General features: G+C 45.6%; 1 protein-coding gene across 2 annotated transcripts in view; it reads right to left on the minus strand.

The window, feature by feature from the left end:
• ANO2 (anoctamin 2) overlaps window positions 1–22,813 on the minus strand; it is a 338,080-nt gene that overhangs the window by 165,582 nt on the left and 149,685 nt on the right. For both annotated transcript variants that reach the window (XR_010932208.1, XM_067695483.1), the window contains exons 11-12: window positions 8,918–9,052; window positions 2,332–2,492 (exon numbers count right to left, since the gene is read on the minus strand). Coding sequence is in view for 1 of the 2 variants with exons in the window: in XM_067695483.1 (XP_067551584.1) it covers window positions 2,332–2,492; window positions 8,918–9,052 (296 nt within the window). In the remaining variant the exon portion in view is untranslated. The remainder of the gene's footprint in view (window positions 1–2,331; window positions 2,493–8,917; window positions 9,053–22,813) is intronic.

Below are 22,813 nucleotides of genomic sequence, written 5' to 3' on the forward strand. Positions count from 1 at the left end.
CATCAGTTATATTGGCTTGTAGTTTTCTTTTTTTGTGACATCTTTGTCTGTTTTGGTATCAGGGTGATGGTGGCCTCGTAGAATGTGTTTGGGAGTGTTCCTCCCTCTGCTATATTTTGGAAGAGTTTGAGGAGGATAGGTGTTAGCTCTTTAAATGTTTGATAGAATTCGCCTGTGAAGCCATCTGGTCCTGGGCTTTTGTTTGTTGGAAGATTTTTAATCACAGTTTCAATTTCAGTGCTTGTGATTGGTCTGTTCATATTAAAAATAATAGTAAACATTTAACAAGAAACATTTACTATTATTTTTAATTGTAATTTGTAGGCAGCCATGCCTAGGGGATCTTGGCTGCTGTAACCAAATACACAATCGCATAAAACACACAGCAAGGCCGTTAAAATAACAAAACCAACCCCTAAGCCACAAAGCGCTGACACAATCCCACCGCATTTGCTTTCCCTCCACTGCTGCTATGTGAGAGAAAGAGAGGGGAGCTGGGGGTGGTGAAACGGTCGTGAACCTCAGAAGGGGTGGGAGGTATCTATTCATCCATCGCGAGAGCAGGGAAGGTACAGCTGAAAACCAAGTTTCCCCACAACAAGGAAGCACACATCCCAGGAGAGGTCTTGAGGGATTGTGGACCAGAGTCAGTAAGCTTCAGCTGCTCAGTCACAGTAATATTTGCCAGACAGATTCATGGGAATGAGGGGTGCAGCATATCAAAGCATGGGTGCGTCTTTTGCGCTCCGATCAGTTCAAATGGATTTGGGGTGATTACAAGACACCGCCTTTCGAGAAGCAGGCACAGAGCCGCCTGGCACCGCGTGGGTCACACGCTGCAAATTCAGGTTGTTCTCCTGACCCTTCCTGTGAACAGTTCCAGAGCTACACGGCCACAAGTGCCCTTTCCTCCGACCCCCTGCCCCTATTCTGTGGGCTGACACTGCCCACATTCCTGGGCAGTGGTCATTCTCCCTGGGAGAACAGAGTCTCTGCTAAACACCTTCCTCGGTGGCCTGGTCACGTGGGAATCTTTCCAGCTCGGTTCTGTCTCCACCCACGTAGAGGTGCCCGCAGGAGACAGAGGCCACTGGCACCAGTTCTGGCAGCGGTGCTAGAACAGACCTCGCCTCTCTCCTGGTCACACTCCCGGGATGTGTGACTCACGGCCCCATCCTGGTGTGTCCTCCAGGCCCCCTGGAATCACGGATAAACCTAGCAGCTTCTGCAGCAGGACAGTGGCCCTGCCGGTCTGTAATCCAATGGGAAAGATGAGGGCCTGCACTGGATGGATGAGTGAAAGGCAGGCTGCTACTCCCAACAGGCTGAAACATATCCCCTTGGTCCCTTCCTTAATACCCGTGGCTGTGTCTTCTTAGAAATGTTCAGTGACCACGGGGTGGTTATCCCAGTTTGTAAGAATAGAAGTGTGTGTGTGTGTACACGTGTGCATGCGTGTGCTTCTAGTCAGATAGCTGTGGCCCAGAGAAAGTTTATTACCCCAAGACTCTGGGGGGAAGGGAGGAGGAGGAAAATGGAGGCACTATTTGTCCCTTCCTTCAGAGATCCCTTGGGTGAGAATATTGAAAACATCCCTCTGGCATCAGGTAAAATCTCGCCTTGTCCCGGGAACTGCACTGAGCGTGGAGGCGAGAGACCAGGTCTGGGCCCGCCTCTACCCCCAGCTCACTCCGTGACTGTGGCAGTCACCCCGCCATTCTGAGTGTGACACCAAATGACATCTAGGACTTGCCATGTCTTAGGAGATGCACCTGGAGGTGCCTATGAGTGTGTGAGGGGTTTTCAAAGCATGCATGGATGGGTTCAATCTCCAAATAAATCCTACATGAGATTAATACCAGATTCACATTACTCTATCTCTTTAAAAAATATATTTATAAAGCCACGGAGGATATTCTTAGTTCTATTCACATGTATGAGTAAAGTAGAGAAATCTATTGTCCCTAAAATGCTTTTTAAGGTATAAGGACCAGGGCTTCCCTGGTGGCGCAGTGGTTGGGAGTCCGCCTGCCGATACAGGGGTACACGGGTTTGTGCCCTGGTCTGGGAAGATCCCACATGCCGTGGAGCAGCTGGGCCCGTGAGCCATGGCCGCTGAGCCTGCGCGTCCGGAGCCTGTGCTCCGCAACGGGAGAGGCCACAGCAGTGAGAGGCCCGCGTACCGCCAAAAACAAAACAAAACAAAACAAAACAAAAAAAACCCCCCAAATACTAAGGAAGTAAACCGAAGGATATGGGCTTTAGAGCTTGGTCACTGTACCCATTTAAAGGTACCCCCCCATAGAAGCAAGCCTCATGGTGACAACTTACCCCACAGAGCCATGAAGATGGAGAAGAAGACAGTGGCGGGGTTGTCAAACAGGTGGCTGGCCCGCGCCGTTCCACAGGCTGAGCTGAGGTTCCAGTAGTCACAGGACTTGTCACACAGGGGACACATGGTGAAGGCATTCTGTTGGTCACACATCTCTTTGCTGCAGAAGACAGAGGCTGCTGGGTCAGGGGGGCTCCAGCAGGACCCTTCCCAAGCCCATCACCACCAAAACAGCTCCCACTTCCGAATCCCTGGTTGAGCTTATCAACTCCAACAGCGAGGTATGTTAGAGAGTTGGAACTGGGTTCTTCCCTTCGGGAGTGTTCTTCTTATATCTTGTCTTAAAAAATGAATGGGCTACCTTTGGAGATATGGAGCCCCCTGTCACTAAAAGTGGCCCAACAGAAAGTTAATGACCATCTATCAGAGATGCTGTTCATTGGACAATGCCACATAAAGTCCATTCAAAATGTGCTGTGTCTACGGGGCTGGTGGGGTGCATCAACAATTGTGAATAAATCACCCATCGGAGGTCAGATTCCATTGCTCTCATTCAAGCATGGGCTGTCTCATCAGTGAGTAAGGCTGGTCACACAGAGGAACAAACACGAGTGTGCAGCTGAACCAACACAATTCCTTCCTCTGGAAGGAGAAGTCATGTGAAAAAGAATGGAGTCAGGTGGCTAGAAGCCCATTTCTAAGTGCATCAGCCATGTGACTGTTTGTAGAAAGGGAATTAGTAACCTCAACTTAATAAGAATTATCACAGACCTAGAGAACAAATGTATGGATATCAAGAGGGAAACGGGGGGTGGGATGAGTTGGGAGATTAGGATTGACATATATATACTATTGACATTATGTATAAAACAGATAACTAATGAGAACCTGCTGTATAGCACAGTGAACTCTACTCAATGCTCTGTGATGACCTAAATGGAAAGGAAATCCAAGGAAGAGGGGATATATGTGTAAGTATAGCTGATTCACTTTGCTGTATAGCAGGAACTAACACAACATTGTAAAGCAACTATACTCCAATAAAAAGTCTAAAAAATAAAAAAGAAATTTTTTTAAGAAAAAAAAAAGAATTATCATAACCATGAAATGGGATGAGGGAGGCCAGAAGAATAAGGTAAATTCTTCCAAAGTCTAGATTCCAAGATACTTGGAGAACAAACTAGTCAAATAACCATCACCTATATTCTCACCTATCTTCAGTGTATTTCTGTTACAGGACTCATAAATGTATTTGAAATTCCATTCATTCGTTAGGTGATTAGCTGGACCCAATTAATTTAGGCTCACCAGAGTGCTTGCAAAAAAGAACCGAAGTATTCTCGGCCCTAACTGGCTTCCCCAGTAACCCTCCACACTACATTCTGGTAGGAAAATGAATGAACTCATCACTCTGGTGTGTCATATTCCCCCTGGGGGATGGGTACATGGCTAAGCTCATGGTTTTGGGAAAAAGGGTGGAGAACTGGCAATTTCATGAAAATGAAGCACTGGCTGTTCTCACAGAGCAGCTGGAGCCAGGGTGATGGGGCCGCAGGGGACCCCAGGCTGAAACCACAGCTGGGTTTCCTCCGGAAACAGGCAGCAGAGGGCGCTACCGAGCACGGTACAGTCGGAGGCCGCTGCCGGCGGAGGGAGCTGGTACCTGGGTGCTGAAGCCCGGGATTAGATGAAACCCAGAAGCCGGCAGGATGCCTGCGTCTAGCTCCCCATCGCTAAGCAGTCGAAAGGTTTCACCGAGGGCTGTCACTGTCTGTCAAGTCCCAGCTTTCAGGCTTGTTTTTAATGAGTCACGGCAGGGAAGGCCGCCTGTGTGAGAGAATGGAAACTACGTCTCCGAGGATAAATCCCAGTTCCTCCATTGGCAAGTGTCAAGAGCGGCGACGCGCTCACATAGACAATATTAAATAGTAATTTCTTAATAATAAGTTCAGCCGTGCTAGCTTCACCTGGGCATGCGCTTGTTGGTAACTGGAGAGCAAGGTTCATTTTAAGTCTTCTGGGTCAGACACATGTTGGCTGCCTGGTGGAGGAGTTGCTGCTTTTGGAGAGGAGAGTACCTCCTAGAAAACAGACTCACGTGGAAAACAGTGGGTCTGCACAAAGCCTAGTAAAGAGCTTTGCTTCTAAGCCATTTCTGAGAAGACATGAGTCCTTCTCATATCTTTGCTGAGGAGGGTTTTTTTTTTTACACATAGAAGGGAGTGGAATCCTAGAACACCTAATCTCAATCAAAACTAGTTAATGCTGGGTTTCCCTGGTGGCGCAGTGGTTGAGTCCGCCTGCCGATGCAGGGGACACGGGTTCGTGCCCCGGTCCGGGAAGATCCCACATGCCGCAGAGCGGCTGGGCCCGTGAGCCATGGCCGCTGAGTCTGCGCGTCCGGAGCCTGTGCTCCGCAACGGGAGAGGCCACAACGGTGAGAGGTCCGCGTACCGCAAAAAAAAAAAAAAAAAAAAAAGCAAAACTAGTCAATGCTAAAAGGTCAGAAGTAAAAAAGTATTAGCCACCAACTTGGCACACTTTGAAACTTAAGGGCTGTGTACATTACTGGTTTTAAAATCAGAACACAGTCAACTGCCAATCATTTTGTACAAAATGGCAGCCGTGGTACATGGATACTCATCACATCTTTTCAGTTTGAAGTCAGAATGCTCTACGTGTATTGGGTTGGGGTTTTTTGTTTCATCTTTTGGGTTTTTTGATGCAAGCAATTTGAACAGAATTCTGGAGAAATTCTGCCTTAGGATGACATTAAAAGGACTCTGTAGTCTCTGAAAGAGGCTGCCTCTAGACAAGCTGAAAGATGGGGGAACCTCCCCTAGAACTGAAGTCAGGTCTGGGTCATTCACTAGCTGCCTTCACCACAGATTCCCAGTTCGAAGTAACAGTGGCTATAAATGCAATGGTGTATTTCTTCAATCTATCATTTTCTCTACGAAGCAGAAGACTGATGAATGGGCTGACCATCAGGTGAACCAAGACCCCAGAGTGGGTGGTGTCCTCAATGAGTGACCCACTGCTCACAGGTCAGGCGACACAGAGCTGTACTAGCCACAAAGGGAGGCAATTATTCAGGAAATTCAGACAGAACATCTGCTATTAAGGTCTCAGGTCTAAACTGACCAATTTTTGAAAATATGGTTTAGATTAATTAGCTTTAAAAAAATGCTCCAGTCTTTCCTAGGCGTGTAAGCAAATGGAGAACAAATGCAACCAACCCCTTGCTGAGTCAAGGAAGCTTCTATAGATATATCGTGCACATACGGAATTATTATTTACAAGTGACGCTTGTGTCTCACATATCAAAGTTCTTGGCGATAAAAGGTACCATTTAAAGTTCCACGTGATGTAAATTTTCTGGTTTTTGATACTGTACTGTAGTTATATAAGACGTAATCACTGGCGGTAACTGGATGAAGGGTGCCCTGGGCCCTCTGCACTATCCTTACCACTTCCTGTGAATCTATACTGTTTTCAAAATAAAGCTTTTTTTAAAGTGATACACAGATACTAAGTTCCAGGCTTAATGCCAAAATTAGAAACCTTTATAATAATCCCAGGAAGAGTGCAAGTTTTTAATCACGCTTAGGAGTGGCTGATAGACACAGACCCTAGAAGAGTACGAATTCATTTGGATTCAGTATTGGGACTTAGAGGCTATTCCTCTGTTAATGAGGATTGGTAGTTTGTAGAGCTTGGACTTTTGATAGACATACAATTATGATTAAGAAGCAGTTCTCAAAAACGTCTTCATAGTGTGCTTAACTTTTTCTATTTCCACCTTCTTGATGTGCCCCACCCTACTCTGAAAAACTGGCACCCAAACTTTCAAATTTTATAGCAGCCAATTTCAAACTTTTTTGTTATAGAAAGTTAAAAAAACAGTTTAAAAAAAATTTACCACAGATTCCAGTATGCGAGTATATACGTACCTGCTCCTCATAAAAACACTTATATCGCTAAAATAACTGTCATGAAACAATTCTGATACTTCCTTCTCGTGATGACTACTAATATTATGTTTCATTCTACTCTGTCCTACCTTATTCTAGTTCATTTAAAAGGTAACGATTACATTGATTCTATAATCCATTAATGGGCTGCTATCCACAGTTCGTAAAACATCGCACACTCCAGGATGTCTGCAATGATAATGATCACGTTTTACACGCGTCTAAACCCGCACGCACATGAGTGTCCATGCATGTGCATAAATAAATGACTTTGCAGCTTGTGTAGACCATGGTCATTTCCAGCCGCAGCGGTCACCGTCACATGCATTCCCGTGTGGAGAGCCAGGGCACAAGTTCTAAGTCCTGACGTAAACCAGCACACAGATGCCCTACCCGATGCACTGAGTTGGTTCGAGGTGCGTGGTATGGAGTCCTCAGCTTGGATCAACCTGAGGCCCAGCTCCCCAGGGATCACAACGGGGCAACTGAGCCGGGTTTTCTTCTGAGACTGAACCAACTGGGGCCAGTTGGAGCAACTGGGCTGCAGAGGAGGTTAAGAGCCCCCCGGAAGACTGCACTGCTTACTGGAAAAAGCAAAGACCTTGGAGCAGGTGGAACTCAAATCACAACCCTGACAATTATTAATTGCTGCAGTTGGACAAGCGACCTCAGGTAGCATCCATGTCTCCCTCTCTCTGAGGTGAGAATACCTACTGACAACACTGATCTCTACAGGATCAAAGAAACAAAACACAGAAACCACCTAGCACCATGCCTGGTACAACTAAGACCAGGAATTTGGTAAGTACTCGTTCTTCCCTCGTGCTGCGCGAGGCAGAGCCCGGAAGTCATAGGTCCTGTGACAAAGGTCCCAGAACGCCAGTCCCGAACCCTGAACGGATGACACCACAGTTTTTATACACAAACATATCCAAACCCTTGTCTCTCATACCAAGGTACTGAGCTTTATTCTAACTACTGACACGGCCATCTCCAGTGTCCCTAACCTGCAAGAGCTTTTCTATAGAGTGACATAATGGAAGATCACCTGGTTCCTGCCACTGGTGGATACGCTTTCCTCAAAGAGCACAGCTCTTGCCCATTTCTTCAGGGTGGCCCCGACTTCCCCCATCCCTAACCCCAACTGTCGTGGACACCCACAGGCTGCCCAGTGTCCCCATTCCCCGGGCTACTGCCCCCAAGCCACGACTGGCTGACCCAGAGCCTCTACCTAAGCCAAAAGGAGTCAACAGGACTTCTTCACTTGGGACCAATCAAGTATAAAGCTCTCAGGTATGACACCCATGAGCTACAAGCAGCCGTGTCTACATCCAGTGGAGAAACTCTGCAGTGAAACAAATAAATACTAGATATAACCAGAGACGGGCAGTAAACAGAAGGAGTCCCTATTTCCATAGTCCCTTGGGCTAGCCACGTGCCTACCACTGGGGCCCCTGAGGGCCCCCCGAAACCCTGAGGATAAATTCCCTTTATCTGCGTACGTTAGTTCACATGCATTTCTATCACTTGCAACTGAAAGAGTATTAAAATACACAAATGAGGGAATTCCCTGGCAGTCCAGTGGTTAAGACTCCCCGCTTCCACTGCAGACGGCCCGGGTTCAGTCCCTGGTCAGGGAACTAAGATCCCACATGGCTCGAGGCACGGCCAAAAAAAAAAAAAAAAAAAGTAAAATGCATAAAGAATGCTTCCGTTTGCAAAGCCAGTTCTGGAGATGGCAAGAGATTTAAATTCTAAATATTGGCTAAGTGTCTCAAACTCTATTTCCACATATATTGATTCATTCAACAATAATTTATGAATACTTTGCTGTGTGCCAGACGCTGTCAACTTTAGTCCTCACAACGCCACCATGAAGTAGGCGTCATTGTGACCATTTCACAGCCAAGGAAACCAAGAGTCAGAGAGTGAGGTACCCAGTCACGTAGTTACTATGTAACACATTCAGTCCTAAAGGACACTCTTTTTAAGTCCCTATTTTCTTGTAGGATCTCTCTTCTCCATCAGGATCAACCTTTGTTCCATGTCTTGGGTCGCCAAGAGCCCCGCTACGGGGCCTGTCGCCTCCTGCAGTCTCTGACATCCTGAGCCACAGCTGAGGCTTCCTCAGCTCCAGAGCTGCCTGCTTCTGACACAGCCTCACAGCTTTTTATCCCAGCAGCATCTGACCACATAGATGCCACCTCTATCCAATACCACTCAACACTTCCTGCCTTGGGTCATCTGGGAAACCAAAGGGAAAAAGTCATGAAATTGTGGGGAAAAAAAGCTTTTCTCAGGCATGATTTCTTTTTCATCAGTTTTCAGATCCTGCCCAATCAGACCCTGGTCCTGGAGAAGAGCTTGACCAGGAAAGGAAGTGGCCACACCCAGCGTGGCTCTGAGCTGTTCCCAGAATCTGTTGCTCCCAGACCTCTCAAAAGGGAAGTGACAAGTGACCTGCTGCGTGGTAAGGAAAGCGGGAAGGAGAAGGACAAAGGGTGAGGCTTTGGAAGGAGGCGTCTGAAATGTACAATGTACTTGCAACTGGGGTGAAACTCCAAACGACTGACACGTGAGAACTGAGCCTTTTCCTTTAAAACCAACTCACCTGGGAATATCTTCCTCGATCGTTGCACATCCATAAAGAAACACGATGACCCCGATGACGGATGATGGGATGAGGAAGGATGTATATAATCCCAGCCAGGCAAAGTACAGTCCAATTTTTTCTCCAAAATATTTTCTGGAAAAGGAAGAAAACAAAACATACTGAGAAGACCATAGAGTTTCCTTCTTTCTGTTTGCTCTAAACCTGAGAACGGGTTGAAAAAAGTGGAAAGGGACAAAAGTTACATGGGGAACAGGGGACCTCAGCACAAGGAATCAACAACTGGTCTTTTCTGAAATGAATCACATTCCATTAGAATCACATATACACACCTGTCCTGGCTGTTCATGTAAAGTAGCTGCAGGAAGGAATCCAGCACTAACAGCAAACTGAAGAAAATGCCACACGTTTTGGCATCTTTACCAGACAAACATGAATAACATATCGGCATTTCATGAGTGCCACAGTACTCGACCCACAGAAAAACACACCTTTTTGAAACTAGCTTATTTAAACAAAACACACAAATTTGGGGGCATGTATACTGATATATACAGACGAACAAAGATGCACTCATAGAAAAATGACTGGAAGAAATTCGATAAAATATGAGTCATGGTTTCTTTAGCTGATGGGATTATGGGTGGTTTTTATTTCTTTTTTTTATCTTTCTGCATTTTTTAACTCTATTTTGTTCATGAATTACTTTTAAAATAAAAAATGATTTCTTTTAAAAAGAAAAGGTACGAACCCATATCTTTTTGTTCCCCACTTCATAAAGTTAGTAAATGACCACATAAAGCCTCTGAAAAGGGGTTTTCCTTTTCCCTTAGATGGATATTGATGATGGATGCCTGACGAGAAAAAACAACCCACAGAGGAGACGTATATTCTATTTCTCACGAGCCTCCGATATAAACCACAGGAGGGAAATGGGAACCCAGCCCACCCGTTGATGGAAGGACTAGAGAATAAGAGGAACAAATAAAATCTATGTATCCACCACCAGAATGCTGCTTCCACTTAGGATAAAGACACTGCCAGGAAATGTAGCTTCCACCCTAACAACAAAAATCTGTTAAATCAAAACTTTTCGTGAGGGCTTCCCTGGTGGCGCAGTGGTTGAGAGTCCGCCTGCCGATGCAGGGGACACGGGTTCGTGTCCCGGTCCGGGAAGATCCCACATGCCGTGGAGCGGCTGGGCCCGTGAGCCATGGCCGCTGAGCCTGCGCATCCGGAGCCTGTGCTCCGCAGCGGGAGAGGCCACAGCAGTGAGAGGTCCGCGTACCGCAAAAAAAAAAAAAAAAAAGCAAATACGTTAATGATTACATTAAATATAAATGTACAAGAAACCCACTTAAAATATAAAGGCATATATAGAAAAAAGTAAAGGACTGGAAAAAGATATACCATGCCAACACTAATCAAAAGAAAGCTGATACAAACAAAATAATCTTCAGAACAAAGAACATTACCAGATATAAAAAGGGACATCAAACAATGATAAAATGGTCACTTCATTAAGAAGGCCTAATAATCCAAAACACATACAGTAAAATACATGTGTCAAATGCATAGATCAAAATGCATGCAATAAAAACTGATAGAACTGAAAGGATAAACACACAAATCCTCCAGTATAAATTAGAGATTTCAACACTTCCCTTCAGTAGTTGACAGTACAAAAAAGCAGTAAGGATACAGAAGACACTTCAAACCAACTTGACTGAATTGACATTTATACAACACTCCACCAAACAACAACAGAAAATACATTCTTTGCAATACACATTCACCAAGATAGACCATATTGTGAATCATTAAGGGAATCTAATAAATTTAAAATAATTGAAATAATAAAAATGTTCTACCATGACCACAACTGAATTAAACTAGAAATCAATGGCAGGAAGCTGTCTGGAAAAATCCCCAAATACTTGGAAATTAAACAGTATCCTTCTACATAACCCATGGGTCAAAGCAGAAATCACAAAGAAAATCAGAAAATATTTTTGACTGAGGAAAATAAAAACACACATATCAAAATTCGTGGAATGCCATTATACTTAGAATGCCAGTAATACTTAGAGAGAAATTTATAGCATTGAATACTTGGTATTAAAATAAGAAAGTTTTCTTTTTAAGTTCATCTAGGATTTCTTTTATTGAAGTATAGTTGATTTACAATGTTGTGTTACTTTCAGGTGTGCGGCAAAGTAATTCAGTTATACATATACATATATTCATTCTAAAAAAGCAAGCTTTAAATCAATCATCTAAGCTTGCACTTTAAGTAGAAAAAGAACAAATTAAATCCAAAGCAAACAGAAGGAAGGAAATAGTAAAGGGGGGAACAGAAATAAATGAAATTGAAAAGAGAAAAATCAATGAAACCAAGAGCTGGTTGTTTGAAAGGATCAATGAAATTGATAAATATTGAGTCAGACTGGTCAAGAAAATAAAGGATAAAACACAAATTACCAATCTTGGGGGGAAAAAAGAGACACCACTACAGTCCTTATCTTCCGTGTTAGTGAATGCGACAATACTAGTTGTTTTTTCAAGGGTGTTCACCTCACCTTCTCCACTAGTCCATTACCCATCTCCAGCAGAAGAGAGGGGAAGAGAGAAGGGAGGAGACAGATGAGACTTAATAAACACAAATTGCCCGGTGCTTTCATCCTGATTGTCTTGTTTCACCTCATTTTTCATTCTCCCAACATCTTTTCCAGGTGAGAACACTGACACTCCCTGGACACACAGACTTGTCTAAGGTCACGTGGCCAGCGCCTGACAGAGCAAGAATTTGACCTCTTGGCACCTGACCCCTCTGTGTCTGGTGCTTGTGCCAACGTAACAACAGCAGCAACAGTAACTGATGTTTATCGGGGGCTAATTATTTGCCAAGCTCCATTCTAAGAACATTATAAATATTCTTATTTTTTAGTCCTCACAACCCTCAGAGGTAGTATGTTATTATCCTCAAATTATAGATGAGGAAACTGAAGTACAAAAAGTTGACTAACCCAAGGTCCCACAGCCAGTAAGAAGCAAAGACAAGATTCAAATTCAGTGAGTCTAACTTGAGATTCCAGCTCTTAATGTCCACCTTATACTGACTTCTAGGAGGAATTTCAAGAAGGAAAGGAAGTGGATGAGCAGGAGACATGCCCAGGGCAAATTTGCTAAGTTCTAAAAGAACTACACCTAGCTACCCATCCATCCCCCATCCCCCACAACGTCTTCACGCTTTTTTCCAGCTCTGAAGCTTTCCCATCACAGCATCCCATCCGAGGCACCCAGCCACTCAGAGACGTAAGATTTCCCTGACCACTCTCCTAACCTGTACTGTCTACAAATCTTCTCTACCATTGCCTCTTAGGCTTTTGCTTAAGGAGCCGATCTGATGAATTAAAGCCTACTGGGATACTTTATCACTTCTTCCAGGAAAATGTTTGCATTCCAAGCTTTATGGAGACACAACGCCTTCACCTCTTAAAGGAAGGGGTAGAATATTTTGAGGTGTTCTTCTAACTGCCCCACATGGGCAGCGGACTACTCTGTTTACCCATAAAAACACTACTGGCTGGAGAGGGGGACAGAGAGCCTGAGCACAGAGCCTCGATACCTGGGAAAGGGAGACAGGAAGGTCAGAATGCATGAAGGTAAGAACACATGAAACAGAGAAGGATGAAGAGCCAACTATGTCACTTAAGGGAAACAGGACAGCAGGGCTGAAAACTCAGATGCCCCCAGGAGCCAGGCAGGAAACATGAATGATTGAAGCAGGCCAGGCAGGACCAACCAAAGCACCTCCAGCGGAAAACTAGAGGGCTCATGTCCACCTATGGGGAGCAGTAGGTACTCATCTCCAGCAGCCCAGGGTGACATGTGGGAAAATGAGACCAGTATTACCAGATCTTACAATTTTCTGGAAAAAAAAGCTGGAAAACTGTATTTCTCCTAATTGTTAAATGTTGGCAACTAATTTAACTGAAAAACAATGTACAACCCAAACGAAAGGCACTGGAGGATTGAGCAGTGCCCATGGATATTAGCTGGTACCTTCTGTGGAACAGCAGAGATCACAGGACACAGGCTCTGGAGTGGGCAGGGCTGGACAAGAACCTGGCCTCTGCTGTTTCCTAACTTGGGAAAGTCTCTTAGCTTCTCTAAGCTTCATTTTTCTCATTTGAAAAATATATCAGTGTGAAAGTTAAATGAGCAAGGTATACGAGGACACAAGTCAGCAAGCAATAAACATTAACTGTTGTACAGGATATTACTCTAAAAATTGGCGTGCACTACTACATTAAAATGAGGAACCTCTATTCATCAAAAGACACTAGTGAGTGAGTGAATGGGAAAAATACTGACATACCTACATCCCACAATGGACTTGGATCTGGAAAACATGAAAAACTTCCAAAGCTCAATAAGAATTAGGCAGAAAATCCAACAGAAAAATGGGCAAAAGACCTAAGAAATACTTGGTTAAAAAAAGGTACCCAAGTGACCAATAAGCATACGAAGAGGTGTTCAGCTTCCCTAAGCATCAGATCATCAGGGAAATGCAGATGAAATCGCAATGCAATACCTCTGCACACTCGTGGGAATGGCAAGAACGAAAAAGAGGGAAAATGCCAGTGTTGGGATTCCTCCACGTTTTTCCAAACGTTCACATGGTGCTGGTGGGATGTGCACAGGTGGAGCCTCTTTGGCAGGTGGCTTGGCAGCGTCTGCCAGATCTGAGCACGGCCCTCCCCTGTGACCCTACAGCTCTGCTCCGCAGTACCTGCCCAGCACAGATGGGAATCTGTGGGCTGAAAGACGCAGCAAGTTCACAGCAGCACTGTCCGTAATACCCCGCAGACCGGGAGCTCCCCAGATGGCTATAAGCAACCGAATGCATGAACACGTTCTGATACGTTTGCCCAACAGAATATTATACAGCAAGGAGAATGAACAGGACACAAAAACACACAACGATATGGACAAGTCTCACACCTATCATCTGAACAAAAGAAGCCAGGCACAAAAGAATTACTGTACAGTACGATTCTATGTCTATAAAGTTCAAAAACAAAATAACTGTGTTAAATACAAATGGTCATTAGCCTGAGGAAGGCAGCGACTACAAGGGAACGGGATGAGGGTGGGGGACCTCGGGCGTTAACAATGTTCTTCCTTGATCCCAGGACCTGCAGCACGTGGTCCTTCTCCGCAGTGAGTACAGACGTGCCCATGAGAAAGGATCCCCACGCCGCAGTCACAGGATGGCAGGCTCCCCAGGACTCTCCCTCAACCTGCCTCCCGAAGTTTGCCTTCTCATCATCGGCTGGACAGTCCAGGGCCCGAACCCAGCCCTGTATGTGGTTGGGAAGAACAGCTGGACGGTCACCCTCTGCCAGAGCTGACAGCAGGAACCGGGCTGCATCCACGTCTGCGGGGCTCAAGCCAGCAGACACAGCCACTGGTTCCTCCGATCAACCATCTGAGGCCAGGAGACTCTGAGTTCTTAGCCGTCCCAGGGAGGCCAAGAGAAGGCCCCCTTCTGGCAAGAAAATTTTGCTAATATGGGGCAAATTCAGAAGGTACAGTGAAAAGGGGCTGGGCTCAGACTGGCAGGGCTGTGAAAATCAGGCTTAGCTCGAGTCCTAACATTAGGAGACAACACAGACGCCAGCGAACGGGGTGGGGGCTGCTCCGAAGTTCCGGAGGGAAAGAAGTACTCCTGGGCATCAGAACACCCTGAGTCTTGAACGCTCTTCTGCGAGACTGCTGTCGAGGCCTCCCTCTCCCCTGCCAAGTCCTCTCGTTTAAAAGGCTTCCAAATAAAGAACAGTCTGCGAAGCAAGAGGACCTGCAGGGCCAGGCTGATGGGGTGCAGGCCCAGGAGCCAGGGTCGGCAGGGTTGACATGGTCCATCCCAGGCCCTGCACGTAGCAGATGTGTTCAGAGGGGTAAACGGGACCAAAGACCCAAGAGGGCCAGGGGCCAGATGTGCGGGGCATCCAGTCCGGGGGCAACTAGAGAAGGGAGATGCAAGTGGCAGGTGGAAGAGTCAGGCAGATGAGAAGTCAAAGCTGAGAAAGTAAGTTAAAGCAAGAGAAACAAGGCAGGAAGAAATGAAGCTTCCAGAAACCACAGCCTCGGCAGGATCGCCTTCAGAATCCAGGAGAAACACAAAAGGCATGTTCTGACCCGAGTCTTTCTACTGCTTTGTGTGCTTCCTTCAGTGGGTGGGTGGACCTAGGTTAGCAGCCATGCCTCCCCATCCCAAAATAAAATAAAATAGCTTCGTCCCAGGGGCTCTGCCTAATGTTTTGCGTGCAGTATCTCTAATGATCCTCACAAGAATCCTGTGAAAGGATACAGGGCTTGGCAAGCAAATGGAGTCCTTGGATGAATGAAAAGGTTCCTTCCTCTGGGAATGCACGGCCCTACACAGAGGTATGAGGCTTGGGGAGCAGAGCGTGGTCAGGGTTTCAGGCTCCACAAGCCCCCTCAGCCAGGGACCCATGGACAAGGCACGAAATTCACAAGCCTACGTGGCAGTCCTAGAAACAGGCATTATAGCTCCATCTAATAAATGAGCAAATGCAAACGTAAAGATGAAATACCTCGGTGAAGCCATTAGGTTGTAGACAATCCAAAAACTCTCATCTGTTAAAGTCCAAAAGCCCCCGCTCTTAACTACCACACCACACCGCAAAGCAAAGAAGAAAATCTTATAAGAGTTAACAGCAATGGCTGTACATTCCCAATGACCCTAAAACAGTCAAGAAAAGCTCATTTCCGGGCTTCCCTGGTGGCGCAGTGGTTGAGAGTCCGCCTGCCGACACAGGAGACGCAGGTTCATGCCCCGGTCCGGGAAGATCCCACATGCCGCGGAGCGGCTGGGCCCGTGAGCCATGGCCGATGAGCCTGCGCGTCCGGAGCCTGTGCTCCGCAACGGGAGAGGCCACAGCACTGAGAGGCCTGCGTACCGCAAAAAAAAAAAAAAAAAAAAAAGCTCATTTCCCAGTTATGAGATTTATCCCCAGTTCATGGGATGGAACCAGGGAAAAGCAAAGTATTTGTGTTTTTCCAGGTTGCTGGTTTCCAATCTCACGATTCCACCAGCCTACTTGGCATTTCCCAATGGATGGCTAATAGGAGTCTCAAGGTCTACGATGCCAAGGTGGAACTCTGGGTTTCTCTGCCACCCCTGACACACTTAAATTGCCCTCCCCCATCTTCCGAATTTAAGTGTGCAGAACCCCAATCCAGGTGCTCTGGACAAAGACACGGAAGTAATCGTTGTTGAGTCTGATTATCACGATCCACATCCAATCCTATAGACGCTACTTTCAAAAATGCACCACATGCAACCATGCCTCCCCCTCTCCATCACTCACACCCTGGACCAACCACTGTCATCCCTCACCCGGGTCACTTCCACCCGTGCCCCTGAAATCTCTTTGCTACACAGAAGCCAGAAGTACTCTTTTAGAAATCTGTCGGATTTGTTCATTCCTCTTCTTGAGACGGTTTTAGGACTTTATATCACATGTACAATGAAACCCCAAACTGTTTTCGTGACCTACAAGGTCCTATTTGTTCTGGCCCCAAACCCCTGACCGCCTTGAAACAAATCCTGCTTCGTTTTCTCCTGCTGTCCCCCTCTGTGGCTTGCTTCCAGCTCATGGACCCTACTGTCGCTCAAACACACCCCATCTGCTTGCACCTCAGGGCCTTTGCTGTGGCTGTGCCCTCTGCCTGGAACTCCGTTCTCACACTTGCACATTCATGTCCTTACTTCCTCAGTTTCTGCTCCAGCGTCACCTCCTCAGAAAGGCCTCCTGGGTTCACCCCATCCCAAAGGGCGCCTAAGCTCTCCTCTTGCTTCACTTTTATTCGTAACACTTAACGTTACCTAACATTTTTTCTAAATTTGTGTTTTTATCCATCTCCACTGCTAGAATATAAGCTTCATGAGGGCAGACGTCTTCTGTCCTGCTCACCATTGTTCCCTTAGTCCCGAGAATGTGCCTGGCACATAGCAGTAGCTTAATAAGCATTTGTTTAATGGATGCTAAGTCCTGACAATAACCCTATTAGGTGGTTACTGGGCCTGTCCTTCTTCTTTGCGTAAGCTGAGCACAGCGCAGAGAAATTGAGAAACTTGTGTAAAGTCGCACAGCTAACGAGAGAAGGATCCAGACTCCATCTCAGAGCAGCCTGATTTCAAGCCTACACTTTACCCCTGATGTGTACCTCTTGGGTAACACAGTAGAGGACCATGCAGACTTGAGCCTCCCAGTTTACAAAGTATCATGATTTATTTTCTAGGATTTTAATAAAATACTATCAACTAAAGTGGAATTCTCCTCTCCCTGGTTTACAAAACCCTACGACCTCCAGAAGCTCATTCACATCAAAAAAAGGCCGTGATGGCATCTGTTCCAACTTCCATTTGTAAAAAAGCAGTACATAAAATAATTATTTAGACATTTTCTGTTTATTAATGAGCAGCGTGAGAGCTTCCAAGAACACATCACATGGTGATCAGAGGAACGTGCTCACGCCTAGTCTCCCAGCCATTTATCACCTAGTAGTTTTAGCCATTTTACATTGTTTTCATTTTCATTCTTAAATATTGTTTATTCTTTACCCACAACCAATCTTCAAATAAAGATGGAAGCATAAGGAACACTGATGGTGAGATATAACGTGTTAATGCAGAGCCTAAAAATGGCAAGAAGAATTCAGCACAGACGCCTCTATGTGATATTCACACAGATCCACAAAATTTATACAGCTGATCAAAATTATTATATGATATATAAAGATATTCTCATTACCAAAATCAACGATAAAGGAGGGGGAGCTATTATATCCAACTGGCTTTTCATTTACTGAGAGTTAGACTGTCAGAGGACATGGCCGAGATGACAGAGTAGGAAGCCCCTGAGTTCACCTCCTCCCAGGAGCACACCAACATTGCAACAATTCACAGAGCAACTACTGATGAGAAAGACCAGAATCTAGCAGAAAGGATCATCAGCAACTAAAGATATAAAGAAGGAACCACAATGACACGGGCAGGAGGGGCCGAGACCCCGTGTAGTCCAATCCACCGCCCCCCCCAGGTAGGCAACCCACAAACAGGAGGAAACTGACAACTGCAGAGGTTCTCCACGAGGAGTGAGGGGTCCGAGCCCCACATCAGGCTCCCCAGCCTGGGGGTCCTGCCCTGGGAAGACAGGCCCCCAGAATGTCTGGCTTTGAAGGCCAAGGGGAGCCAGAGGGCTGTGGGAAACAAAGACTCCTCTCTTAAAGGATGTTCACAAAACCTCACACACTCCAGGACCCCACGGCAGAAGCAGTAATTTGAAAGGAGCCTGGGCCAGACCCACCTGCTGACCTTGGAGAGCCTCTCGGAGAGGCAGGAGGTGACTGGAGCTCACCCTGGGGGCAGAGACGCTGGCGGCAGCCCACCTTGGGAGCTCCTTCTATCACAAGAACACTAGAACTGGCAAGCACCATATGGAATCCTCCCTCTAGCTTATTAGTGCCACGGCCTGGCCCTGCCCACCAAGCTGCTGGCATCAGTACTGCGACGCCTCAGGCCAAGCGAAGCAACCAGGTGAACAGGGACACGGTCCCACCCACCAGCAGGCTGGCTGCCATAAGACCTCCTGAGACTATACCTGCCCCAGGACCTAGCCCTACCCCACAAGGGTCCTAGGACCCAGCCCCACACACCAGTGCACTAGCACATGCCCCAGGACACCCAGGGTTCTGCAGCCTGAGCCTCCAAGACCTTTCTGCCCACCAGTGAGCTGGCACTAGCCTTGGGACCCTCTGGGCTTCAGTCCTGCACACCAGCCAGCCCACACCAGCTCCAGCACCCCTGGACTCTGCGGCCAGAGACCGCAGGACCTGGTGCCACTCACCAGTGGGCCAGCACTAGCCCCAATCTGGCATCACCCACCAGCCCCAGGACCACCACAGTCCTAACGCCCACCATATCAGAACCCAGCCCACTCACCAGCAGATTGGCACCTTGGGCCCCTCAAGCCAGCCACCCAGCGAGCTGGCCAAACGCATCAGGGGACCAACACAAGTTTGGGGACACTCTGGGCTCCACAGCCTGATGTGTCAGGAACCAGCCCTGCCCACAAGCCCTGCCCACCAATGGGCCAATATCAGCCCTGGGACCCCCAAGGCCCTGTAGCCAGAGACCTCTGGACTTGGCTCTGACCACCAGAGGACCAGCTCTAGCTCTGGGACACCTTGGTCCCTGGCCCCACCCACCAGCAGGCTGACATCAGCTCCAAGATACCCTGAACCCCTCAGCCAGCCATCCGAGGATCCAGCCCCACTCACCAGCAGGCCAAAACCAGCTTTAAGACACCCCAGAACCTGAAGTTAGCCAGTTCTTCTGGGGTGTTAAGAGCCAGCCACACCCACTGGCAGGCCAGCACTAGATCCAGGACCTCCAACCCCACAACCCACCCACCCCGAACACATCCCACCCACAAGCAGGCCAGCACTAGACCCAGGACCCTCCCAGGCTCAGCTGCCAGCCACCTTGTGACTGAGCCCTGCCCGTCAGCAGGCAGCAGCTTCCATACAAGGCATGGCCTGGCAACCAACTGGACTGGGGGTCACGCCTACCAGACCACCCACAGTAGTCAGCCCACCACAACAGAAGGACCCACACAGCCCACGGAAGGGGCACCCCTGCAGCATATATCTCTGGTGACCAGAGGGGAGTGCACTGATGGGACGCACAGGACCTCCCCTACAAAAGGCCACTTCTCCAACTTACCAAATACATAGAAATAAAAACGGCAAATGAGGCAAAATGAGGCAACTGAGAAGTATACTCCAAACAAAAGAACAAGATAAAACCCTAGAAGAAGAACTAAGTGAAGAGGAGATAATCAATCTACCATATAAAAAGAACAAGGTAATGACTGTAAGGATGTTTAAAGAACTTTGGAGAAGACAGGATGAACAGAGTGAGAGAAGTTTTTAACAAAGAGTTAGGCAATATAAAGAAGAACCAAACAGACATAAAGAACCCAATAAATGAAACGAAAAATACATTAGAAGGAACCAGCAGTAGATTAGAAGATACAGAGGAATGGATCAGTGAACTGGAAAAAAGGCTTATGAAAAGCACTCTGGCTGAACAGGAAAAAGGAGATAAAGAAATGAGGACAGTTTAAGAGACCTCTGGGACAACATGAAGTGTTCTAACATTCATATTATAGGGGTTCCAGGAGGAGAAAAGAGAAAGGGGCAGAGAACATATTTAAGACACAAGGGCTGAAAGCTCCCCTAATCTGGGAAAGGAAACAGACATCCAGGCCCAGGACATATAGGGAGTCCCAAACAGGATCAACCCAAAGACCACAATAAGACATACTGTAATTAAAATGGCAAAAAATCAAAGATAAAGAGAGAATATTCAAAGCAGCAAGGGAAAAGCTACAAGGAACTCCCATTGGGCTATCAGCTGACTTTTCGGCAGAAACCCTGCAGGCCAGAAGGGAGTGGCACAATACATTTAAAGTGATGAAGGGAAGAACCTAAAACCAAATCCACTCTGCCTAGCAGGCTTTCATTCAGATGTGATGGAGGTATCAAAAGTTTTACAGATAAGCAGAAGCTAAAAGAGTTCAGCACCGCCAAACTAGCTTTACAAGAAATGTGAAAGGGACTTCTCTAAGCAAAAAAGAAAGGCCGCAACTAGAAATACGAAAATTACAAAAGGAAAACTCTTATTGATAAAGGCAAATACACAATAAAAGTAGTAAACCAACCACGTATAAAGCTAGTAGAAAGTTTAAAAGACAAAGAAGCAAAATCATCTACATTCACAAGTAGTTAACGGATACACGAAACAAAGAGATGCAAAATATGATTTCAAAAACAGTACACATGGGGGATGGAGTAAAAATGCAGGGCTGTTAAAAAGCCCTTGAATGTAAGATATCAGCAACCTAAAATAATCGTATCTATATACGAGAGCAACAGAGATACAGACAAAGACAGAGACAGAGAGACACAAAGACACACACACACACACACACACACACACACACACACACAGATTGTTATATATAAATTTCATGGTAACCACAAACCAAAAATCTATAATAGATACACACACATAAAAGAGAAAGGAATCCAAACATAACACTAAAGATAGTCATCAGGGCTTCCCTGGTGGCACAGTGGTTGAGAGTCCACCCGCCGATGCAGGGGACACAGGTTCGTGCCCCGGTCCGGGAAGATCCCACATGCCGCGGAGCGGCTGGGCCCAAGAGCCATGGCCGCTGAGCCTGCGCGTCCGGAGCCTGTGCTCCACAACGGGAGAGGCCACAGCAGTGAGAGGTCCGCGTACCGCAAAAAAAAAAAAAAAAAAAAAAAAAAAAAGATAGTCATCAAATCATAAGGAAAAAGAGAAAAAGAAGAAATAGGAACAAAAAAGAATTGCAAAACAATGCAAAAACGATTAACAAAATGGCAATAAGTACATACCTATCAATAATTACTATAAATGTAAAAGGACTAAATGCTCCAATCAAAACACACAGAGTGGCTGAACAGATACAAAAACAATACACATATATATGCTGCCAACAAGAGACTCACTTCAAATCTAAAAACACACACAGACTGAAAGTGAGGGAATGAAAAAAGGTATTACATGCAAATGTAAATGAAAAGAAAGCCAGGGTAGCAATACAATCAGATAAAATACACTTTAAAACAAAGTCTATTTTAAATCAGACAAAATAGACGTTAAAACAAAGACTGAAATAAGAGACAAAGAAGGACACTACATAATGATCAAGGGATCAATCTAAGAAGAATATACAACAATTGTAAATATATATGCACCCAATGTAGTAGGAACTAATTGCATAAAGCAAATATTAACAGACATAAAGGGAGAAACTGACAGCAACACAATAATAGTGGGGGACTTTAACATCCCATTACATCAATGGACAGACCATCCAGACAGAAAATCAATAAGGAAACACTGGCCTTAAATGACACATTAGACCATTAGGACATTCCATCCAAAAGCAACAAAATGCACATTCTCTCAAGTGCACATGGAACATTCTCCATACTGGATCACATGTCAGGTCACAAAAGTCTCAGGAAATTTTAAAATATTGAAATCATATCATGCACCTTTTCTGACTACAATGCTATGAGAGTAGAAATTAAGTACAGGGAAAAAAACCTGCAAAAAACACAAATACATGGAGGCTAAACAATATGCTACTAAACAACCAATGAGTCACTGAAGAAATCAAAGAAGAATTAAAAAATACCTGGAGACAAATGAAAACAGAAAAAGAAGAACAAACAAAATCCAAGGTTCGTGGAAGGAAATAAATCATAAAGATCAGAACAGAAATAAATGAAAGAGACTAAAAAAAAGATAGAAAAGATCAATGAAACTAAGAGCTGATTTTTGAAAAGATAAACAAAATTGGTAAACCTTTAGCCATACTCATCAAGAAAAAAAGAAAGAGAGCCTAAATCAATAAAATCAGAAATGAAAAAGAAGTTACAACCAACACCACAGAAATACAAAGGATCATAAGAGATTGCTATGAACAATTATACTCCAATAAAATAAACAATCTAGAAGAAACAAATTCCTAGAAATGTTCATTCTCCCAAGATTGAACAAGGAAGAAATAGAAAATAGGAACAGACCAAGTACCAGTGTTGAGATTGAATCAGTAATAAAAAACAAAAATAAAAACAAAAAAACCTCCCAACAAACAAAAGTTCAGGACGAGATGGCTTCATAGGTGAATTCTACCAAACGTTTAGAGAAGAGCTAACACTTATCATTCTCAAACGATTCCA

Source organism: Pseudorca crassidens, chromosome 11 (assembly GCF_039906515.1).
Source record: "Pseudorca crassidens isolate mPseCra1 chromosome 11, mPseCra1.hap1, whole genome shotgun sequence".
Taxonomy (NCBI): domain Eukaryota; kingdom Metazoa; phylum Chordata; class Mammalia; order Artiodactyla; family Delphinidae; genus Pseudorca; species Pseudorca crassidens.